Source organism: Rhinolophus sinicus, chromosome 10 (genome assembly GCF_057876585.1).
Source record: "Rhinolophus sinicus isolate RSI-liver-muscle chromosome 10, RSI-T2T, whole genome shotgun sequence".
Taxonomy (NCBI): Eukaryota; Metazoa; Chordata; class Mammalia; order Chiroptera; family Rhinolophidae; genus Rhinolophus; species Rhinolophus sinicus.
Genome location: NC_142510.1, coordinates 12,922,615 through 12,948,897, shown reverse-complemented (window position 1 = coordinate 12,948,897; position 26,283 = coordinate 12,922,615). Strand labels below are relative to the sequence as shown.

At 51.6% G+C, this 26,283-nt stretch overlaps 1 protein-coding gene across 1 annotated transcript in view; it reads right to left on the bottom strand.

Annotated features, from left to right (window-relative positions):
• The window catches only part of CORO7 (coronin 7), a 56,064-nt gene extending 36,038 nt beyond the window's left edge, over positions 1-20,026 (bottom strand). Inside the window, exons 1-6 of the mRNA XM_019756401.3 lie at positions 19,852-20,026; positions 17,414-17,510; positions 16,481-16,555; positions 12,511-12,581; positions 11,842-12,025; positions 8,741-8,817 (exon numbers count right to left, since the gene is read on the bottom strand). Of these exons, the coding sequence (XP_019611960.3) occupies positions 8,741-8,817; positions 11,842-12,025; positions 12,511-12,581; positions 16,481-16,555; positions 17,414-17,510; positions 19,852-19,911 (564 nt within the window). The 5' untranslated portion in view covers positions 19,912-20,026. The remainder of the gene's footprint in view (positions 1-8,740; positions 8,818-11,841; positions 12,026-12,510; positions 12,582-16,480; positions 16,556-17,413; positions 17,511-19,851) is intronic.
• Positions 20,027-26,283: the final 6,257 nt, after the last annotated feature.

Here is a 26,283-nt window from a genome sequence, read left to right as displayed (position 1 = left end):
ATAAGATCTATATGAGGACTACTACAAAACTCTCATGAAAGAAGTCAAAAGAACTAAACAAACAGAGAAACATTCCATCTTCATGGACAGGAAGACTCACTATGATCAAGATACCAGTTCTTCCCAACTTGAACTACAGATTCGACGCATTTGCAATGAAAATTCCAGCAAGTTATTTTGTGGCTACTGACAAACTGATTCTAAAGTTTATACAGACAGACAAAAGACTCAGAGTAGTCAACTCAATATTAAAGGAGAACAAAGATGGAGGACTAATGCTACCCGACTATACTCTAAAGCTACAGTAATCCAGACAGTGACGTATCGGCACAGGACAGATGAACAGACTGAAGGACTAGAATAGAGCCCAGAAATAGATCCCCATAAATATGGTCAACTGATTTTGGACAAGAGCACAGGCAAAACAATGGAGAGAAGACAGTCTTTTCAACAAATGGTACTCGAACAACTGGATATCCACATACAAAAAAGAAAAAATGAATCTAGATATAGACTTTATACCTTTACAAAAATTAACTCAAAATGGGTCACAGACCTAAATGTAAAAGGCAAACCTATAAGACCTCTAGATGATAACACAGGAGTAAATTTAAGTGACTTTGGGTTTGGTAATGACTTTTTAGATACAACACTAAAAGTATGACCTATGAAAGAAAAAATTCGTAAGTTGGACTTCATTGAAATTTAAAAATTCTGCACTGTAAAAGATAGCGTTAAGAAAATGAAAAGACAAGCCACAAACTGGGAGAAAAAATTTGCAAAACACATATATGAGAAAGGATTTGTATCCAAAGTATACTAAAAACACTTGAAACTCAAAAATAAGAAAATAAACAACCCAGTTAAAAAAAGACAAAGATTTGAACAGACACCTCACCAAAAAAGATATAGATGGATAATGAACATAGGAAAAAATGCTGGACATCCTATCTCATTAGAGAACTGTAAATTAAAATGACAATTTTAATGACCATTACACACCTATTAGAATGGCTAAAAGCCAAAAAACTGACAACACCAAATGTTGGCGAGGATGTGAAGCAAAAGGAACGCTCATTCATTGCTGATGGGAATGCAAGATGGTACAGCCACTTTGGAAGACAGTTTGGCAGCTTCTTACAAAGCTAAAAATACTCTTATCATGTGATCCAGCTATTGCACTCCTAAGTATTTACCCAAATGAGTTAAAACTTATGTCCACATAAATGTTTATAGCAGTTTAATCATAACTGCAAAAAACGGGAAGCAACCAAGATGTCCCCCAATAGGTGACTGAATAAATACACTGTGGTCCATTCACACAACAGAATATTATTCAGTGATAAAAAGAAACAGCTAAGGGCCCAAACCTATAGTCCTAGAAGAAAACAGGGGAAAAGCTTCATGATGATGGATTTGGTAATGATTTCTTGGATATGACACCAAAAGCACAGGGAACAAAAGCAAAAATAGACAAGGGGGACTACATCGAGCTTAACTTTTGTTAATCAAAGGACACAATTAACAGAATAAAAAACACAACCTACAGAATGGGAGAAAATATTTGCAAATCATGTATCTGATAAAGGGTTAATATACAGAATATATAAAGAACTCATACAACTCAACAAAAAAAAATAACCTGATTAAAAAATGGGCAAAGGATTTGAATAGACATTTCTCCAAAGATATACACAGACCGAGAAGCATCGGAAGATAATCAAAACCACCATGAGATATCACCTCACACCCCTTAGGGTGACTACTATCAAACACCCAGAAGATAACAAGTGCTGCGGAGCATGTGGGGAAATTGGAACTCTTGTGCATTGGTGGTAGTAATGCAAAATGGTAGAGCCACATGGAAAAGTGTGGTCGTTTCTCAAAAAATTAAAAATAGAACTACCAGGGCAGACAGGTAGCTCAGTTGGTTAGAGTGCGAGCTCTGGGCAATGGGGCTGCCGGGAGGATTCCCACATGGGCCAGCGAGCTGTGCCCTCTGCAACTAGAATGAAGTCAATGAGCTGCCGCTCAGCTCCCAGGTGGCCAGATGGCTCAGTTGGTTGGAGCCTGGGCTCTCAACCACAAGGTTGCCAGTTCGACTCCTCAACTCCCACAATGGATGGTGGGCTGCGCCCCCACACCTCCATGCAACTAAGATTGAACACGGCTCCTTGAGCTGAGCTGCCACTGAGCTCCCGGATGGCTCAGTTGGTTGGAGCGCATCCTCTCAACCACAAGGTTGCCAGTTCGACTCCCGCAAGGGATGGTGGGCTGTGCCCCCTGCAACTAACAACGGCAACTGGACCTGGAGCTGAGCTGCGGCCTCCACAACTAAGACTGAAAGGACAACAACTTGACTTGGAAAAGTCCTGGAAGTATACACACTGTTCCCCAATAAAGTCCTGTTCCCTTTCCCCAATAAAAAAATAAATAAATAAAATAGAATTACCATATGATCCAGCAATTCCATTTCAGGGTATATACCAAGAAGAATGAAAAACAATGTCAGAAAGCGATATTTCCTCACCCATGTTCAAAGCAACATTATTCACAATAGCTAAAATGTGGAAGCAACCCAAGTATCCATTATAGATGAATGGATAAGGAAGGTGTGTGTGTGTGTGTGTGCGCGCGCGTGTGTATGTACCACTGAAATATTAGTCTCAAAAAGAAAGGATATCCTGTCACACGCTACATGGATGAAGCTCAAATACACTGTGTTTACATAAGCCAGTCACAAAAAGACAAATCCTGTATGATTCCACTTACATGCAGAATCTAAAGTGGTGAAATTCAGAGACATCAAGTAGAATGGTGGGTGCCAGGGAATGGGGGAGGGGGCACAGGAAAGTTACTTAATGGGTGTAGTTTCTGTTCTACAAGATGGAAAAGTTCTGGAAACCTGTTTCACAACAATGTAAATACACTTAACATTACTGAACTCTATACTTAAAAATGGTTAAGATGGTCAACTTGATGTGTTTTTCAACCACAATTTAAAAAAATACCTCTCAGTCCACAAAACAACATGGAGGAACCAAAAATGCATATTACTAAGTGAAAGAAGACAAGCTGGGAAGTCTACACATTGTATGACTCCAACTACATGGCATCTGGGAAAAGGCAAATCTTCCAGAGGCAGCAAAATGATCAGTAGTTGCCAGTGGTTTGGGGAGAGGGAGGGAGGGAGGAATAAGTGAAACGCAGGGCACTCTTCGGATGGTAAAACTAAGTTGTGTGATGCTGGAATGGTGGGTACATGACACCACGCATGTGTCAAAACCCACAGAATGTACAATATCAGGAACGAACCCTAACGTAAATGATGGGCTTTAGTTAAGAATCATGTAGCAATATGGTTTAACGGTGACAAATGTGCCACACCAGTGCAAGATGGGAAGGGGAGGGGACATGCAAGCTCTCCGTACTCTCTGCTCAATGTTTCTGCCTGGCACCCACCTGGGTGCCTGGGATGCAGAGCGCAAACAGTTCCCACCCAGTGCGGGACTCTGCGACCCAAAGGCAAACACGGGAAACTTCGGGAAAGAATGTGGACCTGAGCTGAACCTCAAAAGACAAACGGTGCTTGCACAGGGAAGGGAAAGACACTCGAGGAGGTGGAAAAGCATGAGCAAAGATGTGGAGACATGAGTTTGCTGGTATGTGATGTGGACGGAAGAGTTGACCATGCGAAAATACAGATGGCGGGAATGGGAGGTCGTGGGGGAACACACAGCTGGACGAGGGAGGGGGCCACCTGAAGATGGCCTCAAAAGCCAGGCCTCCCTTGTTGGACCAGTCCCAGGCCCTCCTGACACATCTCAGCAGGTTCCCAGTGTTCTTGGGTCACTCTTGGAAAGCGTTCCCCGCTACAGTTTAGCGAGCACTTGCTATGTGCCAGGAGGGCACCAGGCACAGTCCAGGGATTAGCTCTGAAGCTAATCCACTCCTCTCCACAGCTGTTCAGAATGCCGTTTAGAGACAGACAGAGATCAGACAGCCAAGGACAGTGAGGAACAAGACAGTGAGAAAGAGAGAAGAGAAACAGAAAGATGGGAAGAGAGAGAGAAAAAAAACAGAAAGGATAGAGAGAGACAAGAAACAGAGAGACAGACAGAAAGATACAGAAAGAACAGAGAGAGATAGAGAGGGGACAGAGATACACAGGGGATAGAAAGAGGACAGAGAGGGACAGACAGAGGAATATAGAGGTGACAACTCCAGACAGAGGAAAGACAGCAAGGAACAGAGAAAACAGCTAGAGATCAAGGACAGAGACAGAGAAATAGTGAGAGACAGGATCTCGAGAGATTCCAGGTAACAGAGACTCCTTCCTGGCACCAAGGGCCACTGGCATCTGAGCGGCACAGCTGCCGTGCAGAGCCAGGGGCCTGGGTTCAGACACCACCTCCAGCACTGAGGTGCTCTGTGACCTGGGCAAACCCGAGCCCTCAGGAGGATGAGGATGATGGCAGCGCCTCTCATGGGTCTGAGTAAGTTTCAAAACGTGGGAAAAGCAGCTGGGCCATCGGACCAGGGCTCAGATTGGATGCTAGAGGCTGGGCTGGTGCTGATGGGGGCCTGCGGGGTCGCGGCAGAGGGGGTGGCATTGGGCTTCAGGGGCACATATCCCCCTGCTGGGTTCACAGACAGAGTGGGAGCTCAGCGGGAGCTGCGCCATCCGTGAGGCCAGCACACCCCCTAGTGGCCGCCCAGAGAAGCGGTGAGGGGAGCGGGAAGGGGCATCTGTGGGGCTGGGCCCAGGCTTGGGAGGCACAGCTGCTCCAAGGCAGGATGGAGGTCAAGCCAGGAACCAGGAGGTTTCCCCGAGAGGGGGGAGATGGTGCCAAGCGGGGAGAGGATTTGATGGGAAGCAGAGTGTAACCCACACCCCACCCCAATCAGGCATCTGCAGGCAAACGCAGAGCCTGGCCTGGCTGACCACTGGCTGAGGGACTTAGGCTCCCTGCTGCTGCTGCTGGTGGGCCACTCACCAGTTTCTCGCACGTGTTCAAGACAAACCCACGGGCATGTCCACCTGGCCTGCGGTCACAGGGTGACACCCCTCCCGCACCATTTGTCACGGGTTTCCGCCATTTGATGCATCCACCCAGGATGCCAAGGCCCCTGCTTTATGACGGATGGCAGCAGTGGATGCAGGACCATGGTGCCCATGAGCACACGTTAACAGGTGACGCCCCGCGAGGCTGGCATCCTCCTCCAGGCAGAGCACCTGGGTCCAGGGACGGGACGGGAAGGGTGGGGTGGTCCACTCAGCACCACTCATGAAATGTGTGCTCCTCGTCTGACACTAGGCTTTCTGGGTCTAGAAGGACGGGGTGTTCATTCTACTGGACTCAACTTGGCCTGGTTGCACTAATTCTTCCTCCCGAGACACCAGCAGACAAGGAACAGTTGCCACACTGGCAGGAGGGGCAAACACACAGTGGGCACTCAGAGCGTGGGTAGCTCATTGCCCCCCCAATTGTGATGGGTATATGGGGTTCAGACTCCTCATAAAGAAGGGAATGACCCCTCCTCAATGACGAGCAGGGGCCAGGCCAGGTGAGAGCCCAGCATGGGCGGTGGGCCACTGAGGCCAGTCCCTGCTCAGAACATTCAGTGTGGAGACCACAACTGTCCCCCACAGTGAGGATGCTGCCGCCAGCTGTTCCCTTCCTGGGGAAACCAAGGCACCTTCCTGCCACCTTCTTGTCACAGCCCTGGCTGTCACAAGGCTGCAGCTCTCATCCCTTCAGGCATCCACTGGAGCTGGAAGGCGGGGGAGCAGCAGGCGGCCCAGAGCCAGGGCTTTCATCTGGGGGATGGTCACCCCAGCTGCATCCACTCTGAGAGGGCCGCACAGCCTGGCCACGGACACGAGTCTCCTCCCGAAGCCCCAGCTGCTCCAGCCCACAGTCTCCACAGAACAGGCTCCAGGGAGCTGGCATTACTCCTCTGGACAGCAGCTGGTTAAAATGTACCAACCACCTTACAAATCATCATAGCCTCTAAGCCAACGCCCTGGTGGGAATCTAGGCCAGGGATGGGCAGGCTAAGGCCCGGGGGCCAAATCAAACCTGGGGCCTGATTCTGCAAATACTTTCACTGGAACACGGCCACAGCCACACTTACATATTGTCTGTGACAGCTTCTTTGTTACAAGGCGGCACTGACAGAGACAGCATGGCCTGCAAAATCCAAAGTATTTACTATCTGGCCCCTTACAGAAGTTTGCCAACCGCTGCTCTAGGCCAAGAAAGTCACGTAAAAGGCAGGAAAAAATTCTACATACAAATACTTTCACCTGTTACAACTTACAATACAGTGACCAGAAGTGGAAGTAACTGGCTCATTTCACAAATTTACCAGTTTGATTGAGCAAACTGGTAAATCTATGTGATAAAATATTTCCCCGGACATTTGTTACATTTTTGATGAACTGGGGAAAATGTTTATTATGCTGAACAAAAATATGCAGGATGGAGTAACATGGAGAGAAGGGTTTCAACACATATAGAAAAAGAGAACTAGAAAAAGCATGGAGAGCAAGATGTCAAAATGGTGACCTCGGCGGGATGATTAAGGTATTTTTTTTTTTGCTTGCTTCTTTACTTTTTCACTGCTCTCCAAAATTTGTAAAACAAGCATAAACGACTATACTTTGGTGATCATAAAGAGAAACCTGGGACGATCGCCTTCCAGCTTCCTTCTTCCTTCCCTCCCTACCTCATTCTGCGCCCGTCTCTTTCTCAAACACATGCCATGGAAACGCATGCCATGGCAGAGAAGTTTCTCATTGGAGGGGGAGGTCACGGTCCAAACACAAGACTCTATCGAGGATGGTCCCCCTGCCTGGGACGCCTGTCCCCTCCTTCTCAGGGAGGGCTCATCCCTAAGAAACAGCCCTGACCTCCCTGTTTCTGGGAAGTCACGCTCACCAGCCTTAAGCCCAAGCAATGGTTACACGACCACTTCGCCCTCCAGCAGCGGCTCCTTGGAGGCCAGCAGCCAGGTTTTATTTACCTTGTGACCCCCAAAGCTCAGGCCAATGTCAGGAACCTACTGTTTGATGAATCAAATGGGGGGGGGAGTTCAAAAAGAGTAGGAAATGGGGCTTCCAAGAAGACAGAGAAAAGGAGAGTTGGAAACAGGATCCCAAGTATGCAGAGCCCACGTTTTCTCCAAAGGAGAAATGCGCTCACTCCCTCCACCCCCCTCCTGACCAACTTTTGCCTGCCATCCGCACTTCCCAGAAGAGCCCTTGCAGGCTCTTTCCTCACCTTCCACCCACTCTTCACACGTGGCTTCAGGCCACAGCACACCCCAGAAAGTCCTCAAGGTCACCTGTGTCCCCAGTCCAACAGCTGTGTGTCCTTCAGCTCCTCACACTCTTCCTCGTGTCCCCACCAGCTCTGGGGTAGACAGCCAGCCCTGTTTGGCTTCCCTCCTCCCACCGGCAGGTCCTTCTGTCTCCCACGCAAGTTCTGATCCTTCCTCCAGGCTCACTCTGTCACCTTCTTCTCATTGTATTCTCTCCTGCTTGGGGGCACCCCCTATCCCTCCGCTGGTACCACATAAACACAGATGACGCCCATGCTTCCCACTTCAATGCAGCCTGCTGCCCAGAGCTCCAGTCCCTGGACTAAACTGACACCGCCGCTTGGATGTCCCAGGTCCCTCCAACCCTACAGGCCGACAGGCACACCCGGAGTGCCCTGTGGGTGGCAGGCGTCACCTCCAGCCTGTAACCCCCCCTCCTCACACCCAGCCACCACAAACCCGCCGCCCTCCTGCCCAAGTCTCCAGGATGTTCCTCTCCTCCCGGGGAGTTGTCCCACCTTCACGTTTGGGTACAGCCCCCCTGCAATGCTCTGTGCATACCGCAGCTGGGGAGCTTTCAAAATGCAAATCTGCTCACCTCACGCCACAGTGCGTCCTTCTCTGGCTTTAAACACTCCAGCGCTTTCTGGATGCTTCTACAGTAACAGGCACAACCCTTGTGCACTCGACTCTGCTCTCTGCACCCAGCCCTGCCTTGGCTCCTGCACCTGCAGCCCCTTCCGCCCAGCACCTTTCTCTGCCCCATGCCATCAACCCTTCCTTCAGAGCCCCTGCCTGAGGCCCCTGCCTGAGGCCAAGCCTCCACAGCTCCTCTGACCAGCACCTTGTGTCCCTCTCTCAGAGCTGGTGTCAAGGTTACAATCATTGTTTCATCTGTATGATCCCGTCATGCACATCAGCTACCCCCACCAGCACAGGACTGGGTGGGCACAGGGTTTGGTGTCACGGAGGCCCCTGTGGCCCGCTGACGGGGTGTGGGGGTTGGCACAGTGCCCTGTGTCTGGATCCTAGCATGAGCCTTGAGGAAAGGAAGGCCCTTTGGACAGAGCAGATAGGCAGGCAGGTGAGGCTGTCTAAAGGTAGTGACAGGAACCAGATGGCACATTCCAGGGCCCAGCAGGGCCAGCTGGGGCTTTACCTGAGTCTTCATCTAATAGGGACCGCTGGCCCTGGTACCAAGGTGGGGTGGGGGCACGCAGATGTAGCTGTGAGCCAGATGTGAGGGCAGCTGAGGTGGGGGAGGCTCTCGCAAATGCCCATCCTGACCTTAGTGTTCTTCTGCCTCCTAAATACCACCCAGCCTGACAGGTCAGCCCAGGATGTGTGCTCTGTACCCCATGGCCCCCACAGAAAAGGCATGCCTTGGGCCCCCCACAGGTGCTCGCCTGCTTACCTTGCACGTCGTGCCCACCAGCGCTCCGTCCCGGCTCCAGACAGCACCCTGCACCAGGTCCCTGTGGGCTGCCAGCTCTGTGAAGAAGCAGCCAAGGTCAGGAGGGGCTCCAGTGTCCCAACACCCTGCCCTGGGCAATGAGGACACCAGGGAAGTAAGTGGGCCTGGTTGAGGGTAACTCTCCAGGGCAGAGGCAGAAGCTGCCAGGGTCCCTTTCATGCAGGAAAAACAAGGGCAGCAGCTCCTTCCAGATATGCTATACCACACTCAGGGGCGCCTTCCTCAGCCCTGCCATCGTCCGGCCATGCTCCTCCTCTAAAGCCTCCCAAGGCTCCCTGCTGCTTGGCCTGCCTCTCACTTCCCACCCAGGCTCACTTCCGGTCACTCACCAACACTTCAACCCCTTCCTCCTACAACTGGCTCACACCAGCCCACAGACATGCTACACGCACTCCTGCCTGGGCCTCTGCTCGGGTCATCCCCTCTCCTCCCCCAAAGTGACTTTGAAAATTTGACACTCCTCCTGTTATAGGCTGACCCCCACAACCCCCAAAAATGTTGAAGTCCTGAGGCTTAATACCTGTGAATGTGACTATTTATAAGCGACTTTATTTGCAGATGATCAAGTTAAGCTGATGTCATCAGCGTGAGCCCTAATCCAGTATGACTGGTGTGCTTGTGAGAAGGGAAACTGGACACGGAGATAGACACACACAGAGAGAAGACGAGGTGAAGACACAGGGGGAAGACGGCCACCCACAAGTCAAGGAACACCTGAGGCTACAGAAGCTGGAAGAGGGGCATGGAACAGATTTTTTTCCTCGCAGCCTCAGAAGGGACCAGCCCTGCCAACACTTTGATTTCAGACTTCTGGGCTCCAGAACTGTGAGATGATACATTTCTGTTATTTTTAAGCCACTCAGTTTGTGGTCCTTCATCTAGGCAGCCCTGGGAAACCAACACACCCTCCCTTTAAGAGTGGAGCCTAGGGGCCGGCCCGGTGGCTCAGGGAGTTGGAGCTCTGTGCTCCTCAAGTCGAAGGCTGCCAGTTCGATTCCCACATGGGCCAGTGGGCTCTCAACCACAAGGTTGCTGGTTCGACTCCCTCAAGGGATGGTGGGCTGTGCCTCCTGCAACTAACAACGGCAACTAGACCTGGAGCTGAGCTGCGCCCTCCATAACTAAGACTGAAAGGACAACTTGACTTGCGAAAAAAACATCCTGGAAGTACACACTGTTCCCCAATAAAGTCCTGTTCCCCTTCCCCAATACAATCTTTAAAAAAATAAAATGAGGTGGAGCCTAAGTCCTTTGTCTTGAGTGTGAGAGGTGAGCAGGACTCAGCGACTGGCTTGGAAGGGATGGGATGTGACTTGCAGAGCTGGGTCATGAAAGGCACTGTGCTTCCTCCTTGCTCCTCTCTCTTGGATTGATTGTTCACCAGGGGAAGCTAGCCGCATGTTGTAGGGCACTCAAGCCACCCACGGAGAGGCCCATGTTGGGAAACAGGATTTCTGCCCCAACCAGCACCGTGGAAGTGGACCGTCTTCCACCCCAGTCAAGCCCTCAGATGACAACAGCCCCAGCCGACACGTCAGCTGCAACTTCACAAGAAACCATGAGGCACAACCACCCAGCTGAGCACCCCTCAAGCTCCTGACCCTCAGAAACTGTGATAATAAGTATTTCCCGTTGTTCGAAGCCTCTCTGTTTGGGGGTAATTAAATCTACAGCAACAGTAACTACTATGCCAAAGTTCACTCACTGGGATTCATCCCAGCCCTGCTACCTACATGCACCGTGGCCGTGGCCAAGCTATTCAACCTCATCTGTCACATGGGAGCGGCAACACCCCCAGGGGAACTGCTGTCCTGAGCTGAGCAGCCATGAAGCCCTCACCACAGTGCCGGGCCCATGAGAAAGGCTTGAGATGACAGTTCCAGCCCTAATAACATCTGCCTGGTGCCTTGCACCTCTGCTTCAAGGGTTAGGCTGGTCTCAACTGCGCCAGGAGCCCTGTGGGGGCAAGGCCTGCACCTTGCACCTCCCATCCCTGTGCCACAAGATGCCTGCATAGTGGACACTGGCTGAAGCTCTCAGGAAGGGACCCGAGACACCCAGTTACGTTACTGACGGCCCTTGGCCCCATCCCCAGAGGTGGGGACATCGCCACGGTGAGCTTAGCCCACAGGACACAGGACAGCCCTGGGCGGCAAGTCCGTCCTTCACCTCTCAGCCTTGTCTTTACCCTAAAAAGGGGATGAGCACGTCAGGGAGGGCTCTGCAGAAAGGACTCAGTGACGCCACCACAGAGAACACCTGCGCTCAGCTGTACGTCACACTATAGGGTCATAACCAGTCAAACGCTGAGGAGTCCGGCCCAAAGCTGTCAGCACCTATGCAGGGTCTGAATCCTGAATCCACCTGTCCCCCAGCGCGATGGAATCTGGAGGTGGGGCCTTAGGCAGGTGATCAGCTCAGGAGGGTGGAGCGCCCCTGAATGGGACCAGCACCCTTATAAAAGAGGCCCCAAAGAGCTCCCTCGCCCTTTACGCCAGCACCTGAGGACAAGGTGAGAGGACAGCTGGCTATGAATCAGGACGCAGGCCAGACACCAAATGGCTGCCACCTTGATCTTGGACTTCCAGCCTCAAGAACTACGAGAAATGTTTTATTGTTTATAAGCTACTCAGTCTATGGGATTTTGTTACAGCAGCCCGAACAGACTGGGACAATCTACACTGGCAAAATGAGAGGAGAAGCTGTAAAGGGAGCAAATCCTCATCTCCGGGGTAGAAGACAGTAGTTTGTTTTCAAAACTAAAATGACATACAATTCAAGAGGTAATAGTATAAGGAAGTTATTTAAACACATGGAGGAAAAAGCAGAAAAAAACAGCTAACCGAGATGAAAACAGATGCCCACGGAAAACGGAGAGGATGGGGTATTTATAAAAGACTTAGTTTTATATACTATGTACATGTTAGACTTTGATACGCACTTTACAACTCACGTTATCAAACACAAAAACAAAAACTGGATGCTGTCCACGCTGTCCAGGAGGGCACTGCCCACAAAGGGACAGCCAGTGTGGCACATACCTGTGAGGGGCTGCTGCTTGGCCACGTCCCACACCTTCACGGCCATGCCTGCTGCGCTCACCAGGATTCCGTCCACAGTGGGGTGGAACTGCAACACCTCCACCTGGGTGTCCTCAGGGCCCAGCACCAGCCCAGGCCCTGGAGGCAGCTCCTGGCCGGAGGCTGGCAGTCGCCATAGTTTCACCTGCAGGAAAGAGCAAGTCTGTGAGCCCAGGGCCAGGAGGGGCCTTGATGTCTCCAGCCAGCCTTGCCCGGGGCTGCCCGACCTCAGAGGTCATGCTTGGACACGGGGCTGTGCATCCGTGTTGGGGACCCCAAGGAAGGGAAGCTGGCTTGGGATCACAGGTGTGGTTGGAGGCTGGGGGAAAATGGGGGTGGGAGAGCCAGGCCTCCCACACCATCCCAGTCCTACTGTCCTCAGGTAGCCCATCAGCAGGAAAGCAGGTCAAGGCCACAGCTGTCAACACGCTGCAGCACATGGGAGCCAGAGTGGGCTGAGGAGCCGAGAAAGTTGGGGCTAGCCCAGCTCTGCAAGTCTGCAGAGGGGCTGAGGGGCAGCAGGAGGAACTAGACTGGGAGGGAGCAGGGCCCTAGGGCTCAGGGGGCTCAGAAGGCCCAACTAGGAGCAGGTGAGTCATCGAGAAGCTCTTCCAATGGGGCTCCACTCACCGTCCTGTCAGCTGAGCCCGTGGCCAGGAGGAAGTCATCAAAGGGAGAGAAGTCCAAGTCTGTGACCAGGTCTGTGGAAGAGGAATGGCTGACTCAGGCCCAAGAACCTGCCAGAACGTCCTGTTTCTAGCCCAACATGCTCTCTCCAAGGGTGGGAACCACGGCCCAGGGCTTCAGAGGTGATACCTTTGCACACATGGCAGCAGGCTCAAAGTTCAGAGGGAGGGCATCTCTGCAAAGCCCGAGCAAACACCACAGGCTCAGCCTGCAACACATTTCCCGGAAAGCCCTGTGGACCCAGGGGGCCAAGGGCCCAGCATCGGGGGGGTTGGTGGGACAACAAGAAGGAAGCTCTTCAGATTACCAGAAACCTACATTTGTCCCAAATCCAGAGCCCAGCACAGGGCCTGGGTCAAGAATGTGTGAATGGGCTGGCCCGGTGGCTCAGGTGGTTGGAGCTCCATGCTCCTAACGCTGAAGGCTGCTGCTTCGGTTCCCACATGGGCCAGTGGGCTCTCAACCACAGGGTTGCCAGTTCAATTCCTCGACTCCCACAAAGGATGGTGGGCCCTGCCCCCTGCAGCTAAGATTGAACACGGCACCTTGAGCTGAGCTGCTGCTGAGCTCCCGGATGGCTCTGTTGGTTGGAGCGCGTCCTCTCAACCACAAGGTTGCCGGTTCAACTCCCGCAAATGTTGGTGGGCTGCGCGTCCCCTGCAACTAGCAATGGCAACTGGCCCTGGAGCTGAGCTGTGCCCTCCACAACTAAGACTGAAAGGACAACAACTTGACTTGGAAAAAGTCCTGGAAGTACACACTGTTCCCCAATAAAGTCTTGTTCTCCTTCCCCAATAAAAAAAAAAATCTTGAAAAAAAAGAATGTGTGAATGAACACAAATGCTGGCCCCACTCCAGCCATGAGGGATTCACAAACCACCCAGCCCAACCTGCCCTCAGTACCTCCTTGGGGAGACATACATCTGTGCAGCTACAGCGAGGGGTGGGCTGTGCACGCAGGGGTGACCCCGAGGTTGGGGGCAGGGATTGTCACATGCCCAACTTAGAAGGAGTTCTCTGCCCCAATTGCCCCTCAAAGCAGAGCTGACCAGTCCAATCATGGGAGTGCACGTGACCTGCACCCAAACAGCCAGCTTATCTCATAGGGGAATTAAATCCGGAATGGGAACGCCTAGTGACAGGGTACCTTAGGGACTGGCCTGGGTGAGGGGCCGCCCGCTGGGAGTGAGCGAGCAGCTCCCACACCAGGACCCTCCTCAGGCCTGCGCATCCAGCTGCTCCATCGGGCCTGGAAGCTCCCCAGGAATCTCCTGATAAATCCATTTTTGGCTTAAGCAGGCTGGAACCGGTTTCAGTTCTTTGCAACCAAACCACCTGCCCTGCCCGGTTCTGGGGGGCTGACATGGGAGGTGGGGGTACACAGAGTGAGCCAGAGCCAAGAGTGGAAACGAGCCTGGTGGTTTCGGGGGCAGAGACGAGACCAGCTCCTGGAGGTGGGGGTGGTGAAGGATGTGAGCTGAACGGCCAGGCCCGCATCACCAGAGCAAGGAGCACAGCGGCCACCCTCCTGCCTGCCTCCCCATGGGGCCAAGAACTCCATTTTCTTTCTGGCCAGGGATAAAGAAGAGAAGGGGGTGGCAAGGACAGGTACCCCTTGGGACAGCTCCAGCCTGGACTCTCCACCACAAACCCCTGCTTCCCCACCCTGTGGGCTCTGCGCGGGACAAGGCAAGGTCCAGGCCCGAAGCAGCAACTGGCGTGCGCAGCCTGGCACGCGGAGGGACTGAGAAGTGGTAACGTGTCTGATTTGAGTGTCTGGCTGTGCCGGAAGCCCGAGTCCTTCATGTGCACTTATCTCAGCAAATCCTCACAGCGACAAACCAGGATGGCACAGTGGCATGATCACCCAAGTGGAGGACGAGGACACAAAGACAGAGAGGTTAAGTAACTTGCCCTGAGCTACACAGCTAAGAAAAGGTGAAGCTGAGGGTCTGGCTAGGCAGTCTAGCTTCAGAACCTACACCCTCAGCACATGGTCACACTGCCTTTCCCAAATTGGAGCGGACCCCTGGCCCATCCCACAGCCCAGACATGCAGAGAGGACCCCTAGATGCCTCCCTGACTTCTGCTCCCTGGGCAGCTGGACCAACTGGTCCTGAGCCAGGAGGTGGAGGATGCCCCAACGACAGGGTGGCAGCCAGAGCCCAGCCCACCGCAGTCCGCCCACCACAGACCCCTAAAAAGACAGAATGGCACTGGTGCCTCGAGGGCAGGTTCTGAGGGAGCTGGCATTCAGCTCCTCCCAGAGCAGCCTCCCAGCAAGGCTGCTCCTGCAGGGAGAGGCTCTGAACAGTGGGAGCCACAGGCTACAACCTGCCAACAGAAGCCTGGTTCAGCTTCTGTGTGGAGCCCCCAAGTTACAGGGAGCTCACCGCCTCATAAACATCACCAACTTAGGGCAGCTCCCCTGTGATAAAAAACACCTAGAAGCAAGCAGCACGGTGCCTAAGAACATAGGGTGGGATTCTGGTTCTGGCAGCATCCTCCGGCTGTCCGCAGCAGTGCTGACTAATACTGGCAAGTTTCTAACCAATCTGAACCTCAGTTTTCTTAGCTGAAAAGTGGGTTATTTTAAAATCTGTTTCAAGAAGGTGTGAAAGTGGATGAGAAAGCAGACTTCTTATACACACTACAACATAGGTGGCTCTCAAAGCTCCATGCTAAGTGAAAGAGGCCCAACTCCAAGGACTACGTATGCTATTTTCCATGTATGTGAAATGTCTAGAAAAGGCCAATCTATAGAGCAGAGGCCGGCAAACATTTTCTGGAAAGGGTGAGATAGTAAATATTTCAGGCCTTGAGGGCCATGTGGTCTCTGCTTGACGCTGCTGTTAGGAGAAAGCGGCTACAGACTGACCACAGATGAAGAGGCATGGCTGCATTCCAATACAACAGTTCACAAAGACAGGCAGCAGGCCAGATTTCGGCACACCAGAGCTTGCAGACCTCTACTGCACAGGCAGAAGGCCGGAGGCTGCGGTGCCTGAGGGGGAAATGGTTTACACACAAAGCGGCACAAGGGATCTTCTGGAGAAACGTTTGAAAACCACAGTTATCAAATTCTTCACTTAAAACAGGTAATGTGAATGGTACGTAAGTGATACCACACTAAAGTTGTTAAAAGCTTCAAAAAAGGATTAGGTGAGAAAACGCAGATAACAGACTTAGCAGGTGCAGAGGTCTCCGCCATCAGCATCAGGACTCCTATACTGAGCTGCACACCCAGACCAGGGACCAAGGATCGGCCCCCTCCCCTCACCCAAAGCCAGCCAACAGGCGGCCAGGAACGCAGGCCAGAGGGGCTGGGCCCACAGCCACCACAGCTGGACAGGGAGAGAGGAGGCAGCTGGGCGCTGTCCTAGGACAGCAAACTGTTCCCTGAAATCGGGCGGGTTGCCAGACGGGCTGCTGGGCGCCCCCAGAAGCAGCAGTGGCAGACAAAAGCTCTCTTTGTGAGGGCCCATCTCCAGCTCTGCAGTCCAGCCCGCCCCCTCCTTGAAGGGCCCAGAACAGGCTGTCTGGGGAGGAGGACTAGTGGCGAGGGGTGGTCTCTCGGGCTCCAGGAGAGGACACAGGACAAAGAGCCACATAGGACTGAGTCCCCTGTAGTGACAGGGAGCCAGCACCAGCCTGGAGTCTGGTGCTGAATGGTGCTTATCTCCCTCCTCCCAGCTTGACCACCTGGAGCACCCAGCTTTCCTCCTCTCTGCCTCGGCCCACATTCTCTACCAGGACCTGGCCTTCCAATCTAGACCCCACCTGTCAGGAAGCACAGTGAGGACGAAGGAGTGACCTGGCAAGCCACGGGGCTGTGGGGCCAGGTGAGTATGAATCCCTGACCCCAGAGAGGGAGAAGCAAGTTCCAGACTTCATGGCTCCAGACCTCACTCACCTGAATGGCATCCCAGGTGAGTCACATGTCTCTTGTCTTCTCCCCGGCCTTCCAGAGGCACGATGCCCACCACACCTGCCAAATAAACACAGGGTTCTGACTTCGGGCCTAATGGAAACCATCTACCTCCCTGCCCAAGACTCCCAAGGGACAATAAGACCCAAAAGCTCAGCCTGGGATCTTCCCAAAGCTTCTACCAATCATAAGATCACACACCTCTGGACACAGTGATTGGCCTCGGGTTAGGTGCTTGCCCCATACAAGAACCTTCTGTGACACTAGAGGTACAGAACACAGTGGGAAAAGAGGCTCTTTCTGGCACTGGGGGCCATAAAGGGTCAGCTTGGGGCCAGCAGCTGCTACTTTTCCCCACTTTACCAGAGAAAGAAGGCATCACCAAAGGGCAGCAGAGCTGAGGGACAGGAGAGAAGCCAGGGCCAATGGCACATGTGAGCTTCTGGATACATCTTTGCCTGAAGCCTCCTAGATTTCTTCAATATGCAAGTCAAAACGGTATCGCTTTTTGCTTCATTCAGTTTGAGGTCTGAGTTATCACAGGCAACCCAAAGGCCCAACCAAAGGAGGGAGCTTTTCAAATCTTTGTGTTCCTATTGATCCCAGCTACCCCCCAGGCCTCCAGACGAAGAGTGGGGAGCAGCATATGGGGCCAGCTGGAAACAAAGGGAACACCCTCCGGGCCATGCTCCTAAAGACCACAGCCAACATGGTTTATATAAAGTACACATGCATATTCTAACCAAGACCTGATTACTGCACAATGACCAGTTTGTAGGTGTCTAAGGCCCTAAATAGTGTTGACCTCTGACCCCAAGAAGCCCCTCTAAGCTTCCAGCCTGCTGTGAGTCTGCCCTTCTGCCCCACGCTACTTGGGTGATAATGTCTGAATCTCTACACCCATGTCTCCTTCCCTACCTGGACGGTCAGCGTTGAAGGCGATCAAGCTGCAGCTGGATTTGATATGGTTCCCACAAGAGGGGGTGGTTCCTGCTCGAATGTCACTGATCCAGGCCTGGAAATAAAGAATAAGAACAGTGAAGGCCAGAGCTCTCTCCAAGTGCCTAAAGCAAGGGGTGGGACATGATCCAGGAAACTCTACCTTAAAGCTGCACTATTAGAGAAGCATTCCTTTGGATCAAACCCTGTTCCTACTCATGCAGTACCTTAGAAAATGCAAAACGTTCTTGAAATGATAACCTAAGTCATAAAGGGGGTAGTTTTGCTTATTAAATCAGTTCTCCAACAGGGAGAGGAGGTCGTCAGAAAGAATCTCAGGCTGAACAAAGTCAAGAGGGTAACTGGGCAGTGTGTGCATGCGTGTGTGTGTGTGTTGTTTCTATTAAGAAGGAAAGAGAGAAGCAGAGTATGGAGCAGCACCTACTCAGAAGACAAACTCATCTTCCTCAACTGTATTACTGAAGGTCTCCACCTGAGTCCAGGGTTCTCCAAACACCAGGAGAAAACACCCAAGCCCAGAGAAGGGGAAAATCAAGGCCTTTCCATGAAGTCCCATAGGTGGGTGAACGACACCCCCCCATGAAAAGGCAATAATGTTAACAGCCCCACACCCAGAGGGGCAGAGGAGCCCTTTTTCTGAAACTAAGATCGGCGAAATCCACGTTTTCTCTGTTGGTATCAAAGCATCGTTCATCACTCCTTCCTGCCACCCAACAATCAAACACCTGTATTTCCCAGACCACCCACCCACAGTATCCCGGAAACCACCTCCAGCACCCAAGTTTCAATTTCAATGTTCACCTGCCTCGAGTAGAAAATTGTCATCTTACATTATTCTTCCCTCCTGATTCATGTTTACTATATAAACACAGTGACAGGAAATAGCTTTGAAAAGAACTGATCACCTGTTCTCCCACCTCCCTAACATAAACTTTTTAAAACTCCCTTTGCAATCTGTGTTTCCGTGCCTGTCTGCTTACCTTCCCCCACCAAGGAAGAAGCCCCAGAGCCCCTCAAGGACACTCCTGACCCTTCTGAGCAGTACTTACTGTACTCAAGAGAGAAAGTCTTAATGCAAATCTGAGAACCTCTCTCCCCACCCCCATCCCACCCACTTTCCACAGCTCCCCATTGTACTCAGAATAAAAGCCAACTTCTTCCTGTGGCCCTTGGGCTCTGCAAGACCACTCTGGACTTGTCAAACGCCATGCTTTCCCATCACTGCCCTCCATCATCCTGGCCCTTTCCACTCCTCCACCAGGCTCTTTCCCACCACCACTCTTCCTGCAGTGGCTGCTTCTCATCCTTCTAGCCTCAGCTTAAATGTCACCTTCCAGCAGCCTGCCCTGACCACCCTGGTGAAATTAACCCCTGCCTCACTGTCAATCTCCATCCCAGCCACCCCCCTCCCGCCACGTTCTTCAGGGCACTTATTAAAACTCGCAATCCCTTGCATGACTGTCCGCTCGCTGGCTGTCTCCCTAGTGAGAGGCACCAGAGAGGACAGAAAGTGCTGTCCTGTGGACTGTTGCGCCTCCAGCAGCTGGGCACAGCACATGGGAGGTTCAGAGGAAATATTGTCCAGAGAATGAAAACCAGTCTTGTGTGCCAGGCTGCCCTGACGTGCGTTTGCCCCTGATGGGGTCACTAGATGGGGTCAGTTCCTAGGCCCACTTATGGGAGGACACGCCAAGGCCTTCCAAACAACATGGGGAGCGGCTGATCAGGGCTGGCACCATCTCCGAAGCACACTTCTTATCAGGCCGGCTGCTCTTCCGGAGGTCCGAGGAGCTCCCCCAGCACCTCAGGGCTCCACCTTCTCGGGCTGCTCCAGGCCCCACCCAGGCCCTGGTAGCATCACTCCGAGGAAGGGAAGAGCTTGCGCCAGCCGCGAGAGGAGGAAGCACCGGCGGAAACCCGAGGGAGGGGCGCGCCTCTGTCCGAGGGGCTCCCCCTCCAGGGACACACCCGGGCTCGCCGAGGCCAGGGACTATAGAAACATCTGTCCCACACACAAGCCCCGGGCAGGGGCGATCGGGACCGCAGGAAGGAGAAGCCGGCGCCAGCAGTGGCCGCGCCGCGGCTCCCCAGCGAGGCAGACCGGAAGCCGGGAAGGCAGGCAGCCTCGCAGGCCTCAAGCCTCCGCCCGGCCGGGCGAGCTGCGCCGCCTCGGGGGTCCCGGAGCCAAGCGGGCGGGCCGACGGACCGCGGGGCTCACCCAGCCGCCAGAGAGCATCCAAGCGAGCGTCCCAGCAGCTACCGACGGCGCCCTCGCGGCGGCGACCGAGCGGCCCCGACGCCGGGCCCGAACCTGAAGGGGGCGCCCTCAGGCAGAGGGGCTTCGCAGTCCCCGTGCGGGGCCGAGAGAGAAAGAGGGGGCGCGGGACCAGGCTCACCTCACGGCGGGGCGGCCGGGCCTCCGTGTGCCGGTACTTGGACACCTTGAAGCGGCTCATGGCGGCGGGGACCGCGGAGCTTGCAGCTTCGAGGACCCGGGCGACCACCTTCAGGTGTACCGCAGGCAGCAGCGACTCCCGTACCCTCCGGCTCCGCCCGCGGCCCACCGCCCTCGGCCACGCCCAGACATGCCCCAGCCAATTGCAGCCGGCTCCGGCCCACTGGGCCCCGCCCTCGCCACCTCTTCCTCCGCCCGTGCGCCGCCGGCCCCGCCCCTGAGCCAATCGCTAGTCGACCGCCCTGCGAAACCACGCCCCAATTGCGAAGGGGCGGTGGCGCGGGTGGGGAGGTCACGTGCGGCGTGCTGTCCGCCCCCGGCCCCTGGTTGAGTGCGTCGCGAGTGGGGGAAAGAGCCCGAATTTTGTGTGCAGGGATTTGCCCCAAGAGGCTTTCAGGGTGCAGAGACGCGCCCACTCTGAGGAGGAGCGAGAGCTTCCATTTCAGAAACACTCAGTCAACACTCAGGGAGAGAGGAGCCGCTGGTCCATGGTGCACAGATAGTGAGTGGCAGCGGGGGAGCGGGAGTCCAGGTCTGACGCAAATCCCTGTCCGTGGGATCTTCCCTAAAGCCTCTGCATACCACCCACCCTGCTTAGGCCAGGTGGGCTCGGCAGGAGGGATGGGACCTTCGGCATCTCCTTATAAGGGCATGTCTTGGCTGCAGGCCTTGGGCGCGGTGGGGCAGGACTCTTCGAAGGAAATCAATGTATCATAAACATATAAACTGAAAGGCCGAAAGACAAGGGCAATGGAGAATCCATTAAATGGCCAATATGCCCAACAGGCGCTGCTTGCTATCCCAGGGCAACTTGGGAGAAAAGAGAGCGGGCTGTTTCATTCCCCGTGGGGCCATTCATTACACAAGCATTTCTCTTCGCTTTGAAAATTGACTCCGTGATTCCAGAATATGCTTTCTGCTGGAGAACAGACAGAACACCTGCTCGGGCGTCTGGAAAAGGGACTTTGATCTGAGGCATGCGAATGAGTGGTCGGAAACGCCAGCTGCTGTGAAAAGTCCCTTTGCGCGGTCTGAGGTAGGCTGTGCGCAGGGCGATTCGGAAAGCTTGGCCTGGAGATGGGTGCCGGTGAACCCCAAAGGACAAGTTCTCGGTTCAGTTCATTGAGGACTAAGAGGCCACTACCGTATCCAAGTGAGTTACGAGCAACTTTGATCACCATAAACTAAAAATAGGATGTCAGTAGAGTTAACGGAAGGCTAGGATTTGGAATTCTAATCAGGCTGGCAGCCACTCCAGAATGCAGCTTTCCCATGGCACATTCTCTTCAGACTCGAATTCCAGCGGCTTTGGAAAAGGCACCGTCACTGCAGTCTTGAGTTGGTTGTAGTGTTCAATACTGTTTCTTTTTTTTTTTTTAATTGTGGTAAAAACAACAAAATTTACCATTTTCAAGAGTACTGTTTGGTAGTGTTAAGGACATTCACTGTGTTGTACAACAGATATTCTTAAGATGTTAAATTTTATGTGCACTTTCCCACAACAAAAATTTTTTAAAATATAAATCAACTGTACACCTATTGCAAAGTTCATGTAAGCTGCCCAGATTTGTTTTGGTACTTCACCGTTATTCGTTTTTATTGTTTTACCTACCATTATGATGGGCCTAAATGGGCACAGTCAGAAACTGAGAAAGTCATTAACCCCCAGAGGTAACAAATGGACATGCCATGGGCTGAATCTGGTCACATAATGTTTTAGTTGGTTCACGTGGCATTTTTAAAACTGAGACATTTCCTAAAAGTTTGAATTTCAGCCTCTTGAAAAATGGAAAGATTTGATTTAGCAACAGTGGGTCCTAATCCCCACATGGCTAAAATGGTTTGCAGCTGAGAAGTACCTGCCACCTTTAAAGCATGTTTTCCCATTTGCTGCAGTCCTACTGGTCCCTGTCATCTTATACATGGCCACTCCACCCTTACACTTTACCTACTTGGCCCTGGCACCTGGGCTTGTGACCCCTGACCTCCCCCAGGAGAGAGAGAAGCCATGATCCTGGCTGTGCTGGATCATGTGACTGTATTTCCACAAACTGGGGGCTGGTAGTAGCAGAGTTGGAGAATGTCGTCTTCCCCATTCCCACAGTGACAAACCTGAGCTCCACAGCAGGGTAGCAGAGGAGAGTGAAGGACCAGAGGGAAATGGAGGCCCAGAGAGTGACCCAGATCCATTCTGGCTGGGTCACATGTTCCCAGATCCATTTTGGCTGGGTCACATGTTCCCAGATCCATTCTGGCTGGAGAGTGATTCTCTCTAGTAGAGTTCAGCGCTCTAAGGCTGCTGCAAACTTGAGCAGAATAAATTACTTCATGAATTGCAAAGTTGAACTGACAGCCTCCAAGATTCCTTCCAGTCCCAAGAGCCTATGAATAACCAGCTTTGTTTCTTTATACTCCTAGTAACTCCACTTCACTCTTTGTCTCTCAGGACTCTGGAAGACACCCCTCTACCCTAAAAGGCAGTCTATCAAAAGGTGGGTCAAATTCCAGCAAAATAAAGATGTCTGGTTAGCTTGGTGCCTGGCAGGATATTTAGATTTCACAGGTCCTGTTTCTAAGAATGATTAATAATGAACAAGAATTTGGGAGGCCACTGTAGTGAAGTCCTCATTCTAGAAAATTCAAAACACTTCATGTAACCCAAGGAAGGAACATTAGCAGAAAGGAAGTGACCAGCAAGGAAGAAGAGGGCAAAAACCTTCACAAAAACATGAGAGCCTTAGGATGCATTCTTTTTAAAAAAAATTTTTTAAATTGGGGAACAGTGTGCTACTCCAGGGCCCATCAGCTCCAAGTCGTTGTCCTTCAGTCTAGTTGTGGAGGGTGCAGCTCAGCTCCAAGTCCAGTCACCGTTTTCAATCTTTAGTTGCAGGGGGCGCAGCCACCATCCCATGTGGGAATTGAACCAGCAACCTTGTTGTTGAGAGCTCCAGCTCTAACCAACTGAGCCATCCGGCCGCCCCACTTAGGATGCATCCTTAAACTGTGACACCAAAGAAAACATGTTTCCAATAGGATGTTCCCTTAATCTTCTGTAAAGTCAGTGGTTTCCGTAAATCAGAATTTTTGCAAGAGAGGGATGGATGAAACCAGCTTCAGTGCCAACAGGAAATTCCTTACATCTAGTTATCTGCCCCTGAAGTGGTTGCTTATCAATGTGCACATTGAAAACATTTTTATATGTAAGCCCTGCCTTGTTCATTTCAGGAGCTGGAGCAGAAAGGCACATGCAGTTATCAGCACAGGAAATGAACAATTATGCAACAAAATACATTTTATAAATTTGGAAAAAAACTCATTCTCCCCAGCATGACAGTGCACCTTACATTATTATTTTGTTGTTTCTCAAATGAAGGTGTACCCATATGTTCTTGGGGCTCTGACATTTTACTATATCTAGTGATTTTTGACTTTTTACAAGAACTTGCAAAATATTTTAGCAGAAACACAAAATGTAACTTTTGTAGTGATAATCCACAACTACAGGGCATGTTTCATAGAAAAGGTGATGTTTTCTAAAGTGATATTTTTCAATTGGAGGCTTCTGATCACCAGAGGATTCAGAGCTTTATTCTTAGTGTTCATGATCTTTTTTTTTTTCCTTTAAAAGCTTTCCTTTTATTTCTCAAGTTTGTGAAACGTTAAGTTTAAGCCTAGTTTGGGCAGAAGAATATTTAGCTGTGAGCTGGAGCCACCTGTGGTTTATTTAAAGGGTCTTTTAGGAAATCATTAGCACAGAAAACCCAGACAACTGAGGGGAGGGCACGGTTCAGTTCGTCTCCTTCTTTTGCAGGGAACCGTACCCACGGCAGATGTTATGTCGGGAACATATAGGTTACACATTTCACATCCCCTTGGAATCGTCCCATACTCTCTTGGGAAAGAAAGGAAATGCTACAACTAGAAAAATCATGAGCTAGCTTTATTGCCTCTGAAGAGACTGGCCGAGGCCCTTTTGCCATCCCTGATAGGGCTCCTTCCATGGGGAGGGGAGCAGCCATTCCATTGCATAGCCATGGACTTGGCCAGTCCCATTGTACCTTGGATGGTCAGTGTCTGCAGGAAATCAGAGTACACCACTTAAAACTCGTTATCAGCTCTCACAGATCTCACTATGTCAGGAGAGCAGGAAGGGTCAAGTGGAACAGTAAAATGAAAAATGTAGAGAGGGAGGTGGTTATGAAATCTGTGTGCCTTTTGCAAGTAACATTTGTTTCTCCTTAAAGCTAAAATTGTTGGCTTTAGACTGGAGAATGGGGCAGGGGAGGGTGAGGAGGGGAGAGATACAGGACATATTCTGCCTGGGAGTGTGGGGAGGTGTGGCTTGTGTGCTCATCCCAGTTTTTGCTAACAAGCCTGGGAAGTGTCCATTAGTAGCCACCATCACCCAGTCCATTCCCTTGGGGTCTCTCCTTCCTAAAAGCAAATGCGGGCTCCCCAACAACCAGCCTTCCTGCTATCGCCTAAAATAAGAACACATACCCCCTTTCAACGTGGACAATTTTTACTGTTAATCACTATGGGGAAGTAGATGGGGGAAAACTAAAATACCAAAAAAGGAGGAAGTTACAAAGCTGACAAAGTTTTCATATTAGTGAGCCCTTCTCTAGTTTCTCACTGTGAGGTGGTAAGTACAAGTCCCTTTGCCTTGTTTTCAGCTTTTATTCCTGTAAGTTGTACTTCTCAACCAGCACCCTCTCCCACTCTTTCTCCCTAGGTTTTGGGCTCCATGTGGGCAAGTAACTGTCTGAGTTCTGCTTGGTATTGTCGGTGCTTAGCAGAGAGCCTGGCACATAGGACTAACATATTGAGCACTTACTATGTGCCAAGTACTGTATGAAGCCTTTACATGGATTATCTCACTCAGATCATCCTTTGAGATATTTACTGTTATGTTCCCCTTTTAGAGAAAGGAAACTGAGGCAGAGATGTTAAATAAGTTGCCCAAGGACACATAGCTGGTAAGTGGCAGAGCCAGAATTCAGACTCCAAGGCTCATACACTGAACCACTGCTGGAAAACATTTAAATATTGGTTGAATATGTTAACAGAGCTCTTTTCCCCACTTCTGACCCCTTTTTTCTTGTCTAACATTCCTTAGCCCAAACGCAACTATTTCTTTGCACTTTACAATAGCCTCATAACTGTTCTTCACTGGGCCAGTGGTTTTTAACCTTCTTTGAACCTCAGAGCATGTGATGAATTTGATTGCTGAAAGCTATGGACTAACATACACATACACAAAAATTTTGTGTACAATGGGAAGAGTGGGGGAGGAGCACAGATCATCTTTAAGCCATCTATGAACCTCCAGGTTCCCTTTTTATTGTTTGAGGTGGTGGTGATGTGAGTATGAAAGTTGAAACTCCTTTGCAAGACCTACCAGGCCAAGTTTATCTTTCTGGCCTCATGTCCAGTCACACACCTTAAGTTTATGGCTCAAGCAAACAGGGCAAGCACTTCCCATCTCCGGACATCTGCTCTTTATCTTCTTGCTACTTGGAATACACTTCCGCTCCACCCCTACCTGACCCACTTTTCATTACTGGAATGTTAACTCTCAGATGCCTTCCCTGACACCCCAATACCCCAACCTGAGAAACCCCTTCACCTGTGTTCCTGTAAAACTGTGCCTATGATAGCACTGATCACGTTGGTTGCTAAGGAGCCTGTGTCTCTCAATTCATCGTTGTGTTCTTCCAGAACAGAGACAGTATGTCATTCCTCATTGTATCCCCAATACCCTAGAACGTGCGTGACACATAGATGCTCACGATGTTCATTAAACTCGTTTTGGGGAAACCTGTCTCTCACTCTGCGACCGGCCAAGTTCACTACAGGTTTGGAGAAGGCTAACACGCTTAGGAGAGACCTAAGGGATCAAAGTCCGCCGCGTAGTGAATCAATCAGAAAAGGTGAGTTTGAGGACAGAATCTGGGAGCAGAAACTCCGACCGCTGGAGCGGAGCCCGGATGAGTAACATGCAAGAAAACGTAAGAGTCGGGAGGCCGGAAGCCGTGCACTGCACGCTGCGATCTGCGCGACTGACGGCCGCACTGCACGCCGGGATTTGTATTCCCGCCCCTTGCCGGGCCCCTCAAACCAGTCACACTCAGCTACACTCAAGCACAGCCTTATGCAGATAAGGTGCAGTCGTGATCCTCCAGCACAGAATTGCGAGGTTCTCCAGGGCAAGTATATCTAGTGGCATTCTTTAGAGCAAACCTCATTTCGCTGTTGGCTACTAGGAAGGCGCATTGGGTGCAGCTAAGCGTGCGCGACGCTTGTGCTTCTGCGTGCGCGCGCAGCGGTCCCCGTCTCCAAAGGTGCCGGCGCTGCGCGTGCGCGTTATTCT